Genomic DNA, 8,411 nt, shown 5'->3' on the forward strand with positions numbered 1-8,411 from the left:
TGTGACAATGATTAGTTCTGTGGATGTTTCGCTCACAGAGGATTGTCAGGCTGGGTACAAATGGAATAATCCATCGGCTGTGACAATGATTAGTTCTGTGGATGTTTCGCTCACAGAGGATTGTCTGGCTGGGTACAAATAGAATAATCCATCAGCTGTGACAATGATTAGTTCTGTGGATGTTTCGCTCACAGAGGATTGTCAGGCTGGGTACAAATGGAATAATCCATCAGCTGTGACAATGATTAGTTCTGTGGATGTTTCGCTCACAGAGGATTGTCAGGCTGGGTACAAATGGAATAATCCATCGGCTGTGACAATGATTAGTTCTGTGGATGTTTCGCTCACAGAGGATTGTCAGGCTGGGTACAAATGGAATAATCCATCGGCTGTGACAATGACTAGTTCTGTGGATGTTTCGCTCACAGAGGATTGTCAGGCTGGGTACTAATGGAACAGTCCACCGGCTGTGACAATGATTAGTTCTGTAGATGTTTCGCTCAGAGGATTGTCAGGCTGGGTACTAATGCAACAATCCACCGGCTGTGACAATGATTAGTTCTGTAGATGTTTCGCTCACAGAGGATTGTCAGGCTGGGTATTAATGGAGCAATCAATCGGCTGTGACAATGAATAGTTCTGTGGATATCTCGCTCACAGAGGATTGTCAGGTTGACTACTAAGGGAACAATCAATCGGCTGTGACATTAATTATTTCTGTGGATGTTTCGCTCACAGAGGATTTGTCAGCCTGGGTTCTAATGGAACAATCAATCGGCTGTGACAATGATTAGTTCTGTGGATGTTTCGCTCACAGAGGATTTGTCAGGCTGGGTACAAATGGAATAATCCATCTGTTGTGACAATGATTAGTTCTGCGGATATTTCGCTCACAGAGGATTGTCAGGCTGGATACAAATGGAATAATCCATCGGCTGTGACAATGATTAGTTCTGTGGATATTTCGCTCACAGAGGATTGTCAAGCTGGGTACAAATGGAATAATCCATCGGCTGTGACAATGATTAGTTCTGTGGATATTTTGCTCACAGAGGATTGTCTGGCTGGGTACAAATGGAATAATCCATCGGCTGTGACAATGATTAGTTCTGTGGATGTTTCCCTCACAGAGGATTGTCAGGCTGGGCACAAATGGAATAATCCATCAGCTGTGACAATGATTAGTTCTGTGGATGTTTCGCTCACAGAGGATTGTCAGGCTGGGTACTAATGGAATAATACATCAGCTGTGACAATGATTAGTTCTGCGGATGTTTCACTCACAGAGGATTGTCAGGCTGGGTACTAATGGAATAATCCATCAGCTGTGACAATGATTAGTTCTGTGGATGTTTCGCTCACAGAGGATTGTCAGGCTGGATACTAATGGAATAATACATCAGCTGTGACAATGATTAGTTCTGCGGATGTTTCACTCACAGAGGATTGTCAGGCTGGGTACTAATGGAATAATACATCAGCTGTGACAATGATTAGTTCTGCGGATGTTTCACTCACAGAGGATTGTCAGGCTGGGTACTAATGGAATAATCCACGGGCTATGACAATGATTAGTTCTGTGGATGTTTCGCTCACAGAGGATTGTCAGGCTGGGTACTAATAGAATAATACATCAGATGTGACAATGATTAGTTCTGCAGATGTTTCACTCACAGAGGATTGTCAGGCTGGGTACTAATGGAACAGTCCTCCGGCTGTGACAATGATTAGTTCTGTAGATGTTTCGCTCACAGAGGATTGTCAGGCTGGGTACTAATGGAACAGTCCACCGGCTGTGACAATGATTAGTTCTGTGGATGTTTCGCTCACAGAGGATTGTCAGGCTGGACACTAATGGAATAATACATCAGCTGTGACAATGATTAGTTCTGCGGATGTTTCGCTCACAGAGGATTGTCAGGCTGGGTACTAATGGAACAATCAATCGGCTGTGACATTAATTATTTCTGTGGATGTTTCGCTCAGAGAGGATTTGTCAGCCTGGGTTCTAATGGAACAATCAATCGGCTGTGACAATGATTAGTTCTGTGGATGTTTCGCTCACAGAGGATTTGTCAGGCTGGGTACAAATGGAATAATCCATCTGTTGTGACAATGATTAGTTCTGCGGATATTTCGCTCACAGAGGATTGTCAGGCTGGATACAAATGGAATAATCCATCGGCTGTGACAATGATTAGTTCTGTGGATATTTCGCTCACAGAGGATTGTCAAGCTGGGTACAAATGGAATAATCCATCGGCTGTGACAATGATTAGTTCTGTGGATATTTTGCTCACAGAGGATTGTCTGGCTGGGTACAAATGGAATAATCCATCGGCTGTGACAATGATTAGTTCTGTGGATGTTTCGCTCACAGAGGATTGTCAGGCTGGGTACAAATGGAATAATCCATCGGCTGTGACAATGATTAGTTCTGTGGATGTTTCGCTCACAGAGGATTGTCTGGCTGGGTACAAATAGAATAATCCATCAGCTGTGACAATGATTAGTTCTGTGGATGTTTCGCTCACAGAGGATTGTCAGGCTGGGTACAAATGGAATAATCCATCAGCTGTGACAATGATTAGTTCTGTGGATGTTTCGCTCACAGAGGATTGTCAGGCTGGGTACAAATGGAATAATCCATCGGCTGTGACAATGATTAGTTCTGTGGATGTTTCGCTCACAGAGGATTGTCAGGCTGGGTACAAATGGAATAATCCATCGGCTGTGACAATGATTAGTTCTGTGGATGTTTCGCTCACAGAGGATTGTCAGGCTGGGTACTAATGGAACAGTCCACCGGCTGTGACAATGATTAGTTCTGTAGATGTTTCGCTCAGAGGATTGTCAGGCTGGGTACTAATGCAACAATCCACCGGCTGTGACAATGATTAGTTCTGTAGATGTTTCGCTCACAGAGGATTGTCAGGCTGGGTATTAATGGAGCAATCAATCGGCTGTGACAATGAATAGTTCTGTGGATATCTCGCTCACAGAGGATTGTCAGGTTGACTACTAAGGGAACAATCAATCGGCTGTGACATTAATTATTTCTGTGGATGTTTCGCTCACAGAGGATTTGTCAGCCTGGGTTCTAATGGAACAATCAATCGGCTGTGACAATGATTAGTTCTGTGGATGTTTCGCTCACAGAGGATTTGTCAGGCTGGGTACAAATGGAATAATCCATCTGTTGTGACAATGATTAGTTCTGCGGATATTTCGCTCACAGAGGATTGTCAGGCTGGATACAAATGGAATAATCCATCGGCTGTGACAATGATTAGTTCTGTGGATATTTCGCTCACAGAGGATTGTCAAGCTGGGTACAAATGGAATAATCCATCGGCTGTGACAATGATTAGTTCTGTGGATATTTTGCTCACAGAGGATTGTCTGGCTGGGTACAAATGGAATAATCCATCGGCTGTGACAATGATTAGTTCTGTGGATGTTTCGCTCACAGAGGATTGTCAGGCTGGGTACAAATGGAATAATCCATCGGCTGTGACAATGATTAGTTCTGTGGATGTTTCGCTCACAGAGGATTGTCTGGCTGGGTACAAATAGAATAATCCATCAGCTGTGACAATGATTAGTTCTGTGGATGTTTCGCTCACAGAGGATTGTCACGCTGGGTACAAATAGAATAATCCATCAGCTGTGACAATGATTAGTTCTGTGGATGTTTCGCTCACAGAGGATTGTCAGGCTGGGTACAAATGGAATAATCCATCGGCTGTGACAATGATTAGTTCTGTGGATATTTCGCTCACAGAGGATTGTCAGGCTGGGTACAAATGGAATAATCCATCGGCTGTGACAATGATTAGTTCTGTGGATATTTCGCTCACAGAGGATTGTCAGGCTGGGTACAAATGGAATAATCCATCGGCTGTGACAATGATTAGTTCTGTGGATATTTCGCTCACAGAGGATTGTCAGGCTGGGTACAAATGGAATAATCCATCGGCTGTGACAATGATTAGTTCTGTGGATGTTTCGCTCACAGAGGATTGTCTGGCTGGGTACAAATAGAATAATCCATCAGCTGTGACAATGATTAGTTCTGTGGATGTTTCGCTCACAGAGGATTGTCAGGCTGGGTACAAATAGAATAATCCATCAGCTGTGACAATGATTAGTTCTGTGGATGTTTCGCTCACAGAGGATTGTCAGGCTGGATACAAATGGAATAATCCATCGGCTGTGACAATGATTAGTTCTGTGAATATTTCGCTCACAGAGGATTGTCTGGCTGGGTACAAATTGAATAATCCATCGGCTGTGACAATGATTAGTTCTGTGGATGTTTCACTCACAGAGGATTGTCTGGCTGGGTACAAATGGAATAATCCATCGGCTGTGACAATGATTAGTTCTGTGGATATTTCGCTCACCGAGGATTGTCTGGCTGGGTACAAATGGAATAATCCATCGGCTGTGACAATGATTAGTTCTGTGGATATTTCGCTCACAGAGGATTGTCTGGCTGGGTACAAATGGAATAATCCATCGGCTGTGACAATGATTAGTTCTGTGGATGTTTCACTCACAGAGGATTGTCAGGCTGGGTACAAATGGAACAATCCTTCGGCTGTGACAATGATTAGTTCTGTGGATGTTTCGCTCACAGAGGATTGTCAGGCTGGGTACTAATGGAACAATCCATCTGCTGGGACAGTGAGATCTGGGAACAGTAACATAATGATGCAGAAGTGACAAATAGTTCAGAAAAGATGACAAGGTAACTGACCCCCCCCCCCCACTGTAATCAAGAATCAGCTCCCCTGTCCCCTAATAATAATAATAATATTAGAAGTGCAGTGACAGCGGACAGTGTGCGCACTGCACGCCACATCCACTTTCGAGGAGTCCGATCAGAGCAATAGTTACACAAAGAAGGAAGGAAGCGGCTCCATCATGTGCAGATTGGTGTCAGGAGGCCACCTAGCAAGTCATGGGTACACAGTGTACTATGGAGAGGTGACCTACCTGCTGATTGTCTTCTTAAACTATCCATACAGTATGCAGAGGAATCCTACCTGCTAACAGTCTCCTTACACTATACATACAGTATACAGAGCTGACCTACCTGTTGATTGTCTTATTACACTAAATATACACTATACAGAGGTGACCTACCTGTTGACTGTCTCCTTACATTATACATACAGTATACAGAGGAATCCTACCTGCTGACAGTCTCCTTACACTATACATACAGTATACAGAGCTGACCTGCCTGTTGAGTGTCTTATTAAACGATATATACACTATACAGAGGTGACCTACCTGTTGACTGTCTCCTTACGCTGTAAAAACAATATAAAGAGGTGACCTACCTGTTGATTGTCTTATTTAACTATATATACACTATACAGAGGTGACCTACCTGCTGACAGTCTCCTTACACTATACATACAGTATACAGAGCTGACCTACCTGTTGATTGTCTTATTTAACTGTATATACACTATACAGAGGTGACCTACCTGCTGACAGTCTCCTTACATTATACATACAGTATACAGAGGAATCCTACCTGCTGACAGTCTCCTTACACTATACATACAGTATACAGAGCTGACCTGCCTGTTGAGTGTCTTATTAAACGATATATACACTATACAGAGGTGACCTACCTGTTGACTGTCTCCTTACGCTGTAAAAACAATATAAAGAGGTGACCTACCTGTTGATTGTCTTATTTAACTATATATACACTATACAGAGGTGACCTACCTGCTAACAGTCTCCTTACACTATACATACAGTATACAGAGCTGACCTACCTGTTGATTGTCTTATTACACTATATATACACTATACAGAGGTGACCTACCTGTTGACTGTCTCCTTACATTATACATACAGTATACAGAGGAATCCTACCTGCTGACAGTCTCCTTACACTATACATACAGTATACAGAGCTGACCTGCCTGTTGAGTGTCTTATTAAACGATATATACACTATACAGAGGTGACCTACCTGTTGACTGTCTCCTTACGCTGTAAAAACAATATAAAGAGGTGACCTACCTGTTGATTGTCTTATTTAACTATATATACACTATACAGAGGTGACCTACCTGCTGACAGTCTCCTTACACTATACTTACAGTATACAGAGCTGACCTGCCTGTTGAGTGTCTTATTAAACTATATATACACTATTACAGAGGTGACCTACCTGTTGACTGTCTCCTTACACTGTACAAACAATATAAAGAGGTGACCTACCTGCTGACTGTATCATCACACTGTACATATAGCATACAGAGGTACCCTACCTGCTGACTATCTCTTTACACTCTACATATAGTGTACAGAGGTGACCTACCTGCTAACTATCTCATTACACTGTACATAGAGTGTATAGAAATAGCCTACCTGCTGACTGCCTCCTTACATAAACTACACTTTATAGTATACAGAGGTAATCTACCTGCTGACTGTCTCCTTACATTACTCTTACAGTATAGCTGGTCGCCCATCTACCTGGTGCCTCATTACTTTCCCTTCAGTCCTAGTTCTCCACTGCCCATCATTCGGGTCCTCTCTGTCCGTGACCTCTATCACCTGCTCCTCGGACCCCCACCTTTATGGTCTCCTCTATGGTTTCATTTCTCCTGTAGTTTTTCCCTAATGTCCTGTGTCTCTCTCTGTCAATGCTTCTCATCCTCATCCTCCTCCTTCTCGTCCTCAGCCATAAAAGACCCTTAAACCTGGAATCCGAGAAGATCTCCTCAATGTCCAGATAACCGTTACCATCCATAACACCCGGATCCCAACCTCATCCCCAATCCCCCCGTTTGCATCACCTCCCAACCTCCTGAACCATCTGTGTCCCCCAAACTCTCCATCACTAACCTTCTCCAGCACCACAGCCGACCCACCAAGCCCCCAAACCCCACAACAACTCACCGGAGAGCGCCAGCAAGGAGGGAAAGTCACGACAGTTGTACACTCCGGTGGAGTCGGTGGCACAGCTCATCCACAGGTTCTCGAACAAGGTGGACGTGGTGATGACATTCCCATCCACCGAGGACACCCGCCAGTTGGCATTGAAGAGCGTGATCCCCAACATGACCGAGCCCGTGACCCCGAAGAAGAAGCCCACTGTTTCCACGATGGCGGACATCTCGATGGGTGGTGGTAGAGAATGAGACGGAGAGGGATTTTTTTTACTGGTGGTGTCGCTCTTTGGGCTCCACTGTCACTGTCCACGCTGCCAGATGCTGACCACTTCTGCTCTTTGGCTTTGACCACTGTCAATCTGTTCTCTGCTCCTCTGACCTCTTCCTCTCACTTTGGTAACACTGACCCTTTTAGCCCTTTTGCTTCTTCTTTCGCTTCGCCACCTTGTTCTTCAGTCCCTCAAAGCCCCAAATTCATTGACTCCCCAAATGATCTGCTGTGGTTCAGAGCCAGTGGTGATCTGCTATTGTTCAGAACCAGTAGAGATGTTCTGATGTTCCCAGCTCTGCTACACTCGGAGAGCAGCTATGTGAGGTGTGTAACCCTGCAGCTCCTCCTCACATTCTGTTACACCACACCTATGGCTGATCCTCAGCTCTGTAGGGCACTGGTACATTGTACCTGTGCAGCACACGGCTGATAGAATGTCTCACACTTCTCCACATTCCTCATGCTTCCTCATCCCTCAGGTGTCTCTGTACCAATACACCTTCATTTAGCAATTCTGTCCCCACCGCTACCGGATACCCTTCTCCACTATTACTACAGCAGCACATTAAGGGCTTGTGCACACCACCGATAATCTCATATGAGTTCTATCCGAGGTTTTCACGGCTTGCACTCATATATAGGACATTCTATGGGGCTGGTCATGTGTCCGGTTTTCTCCTCGGACCGAGCGGTCTGTGTAAATTTTGGAGATGGTGGAGAAACTTTTGTTTTTTCTCTCCATGTCTAAGAAAAACTAATCCTACTATGATTGGACCGTTTTTCTCAGATTGAATTCTTCTCTTCGCCAAAATGGGAAAAAAGGTGAAAAAATTAAAAAAAAGATATATTTATGCTCCCCACTCTGAACCATTCGCTCCACATTGTCCCGCATCTGGTCCTTGTTCCCTAATCTTCAGAACATCTGGGTCTTATGAGGTCCAGGATAATTCCACGCATGTGCTCACAAGTTCATGGTGGCAATCGACAACGTTAAAACAGGCGAACTCATCTTATTGGGCGACTTTAATATTGTCCCAGATAGCAGCATTGATTCATCCTCTTTAGTTCGCCACAAGGTCCCAGCTTTAAAAAACTGGTTAATTCAAAATGAGCTTTATGATGCTTTCCGCTGCTTGAATACATCATCACGTGAGTATTCCCACTTTTCAGATGTACATAAGACAGCATTCGCTTCATGCAGAAGTCCATCT

At 44.1% G+C, this 8,411-nt stretch overlaps 1 protein-coding gene across 1 annotated transcript in view; it reads right to left on the reverse strand.

Moving 5' to 3' along the window:
* Window positions 1-7,555, reverse strand: part of CLDN15 (claudin 15) — a 75,831-nt gene extending 68,276 nt beyond the window's left edge. Inside the window, exon 1 of the mRNA XM_073547125.1 lies at window positions 6,937-7,555. Within this exon, the coding sequence (XP_073403226.1) occupies window positions 6,937-7,153 (217 nt within the window). The 5' untranslated portion in view covers window positions 7,154-7,555. The remainder of the gene's footprint in view (window positions 1-6,936) is intronic.
* Between the last annotated feature and the right edge of the window lie 856 nt (window positions 7,556-8,411).

The sequence above is a fragment of the Dendrobates tinctorius genome, unplaced genomic scaffold (genome assembly GCF_039654945.1).
Source record: "Dendrobates tinctorius isolate UK_male_01 unplaced genomic scaffold, ASM3965494v1 ptg000151l, whole genome shotgun sequence".
Classification (NCBI taxonomy): Eukaryota; Metazoa; Chordata; class Amphibia; order Anura; family Dendrobatidae; genus Dendrobates; species Dendrobates tinctorius.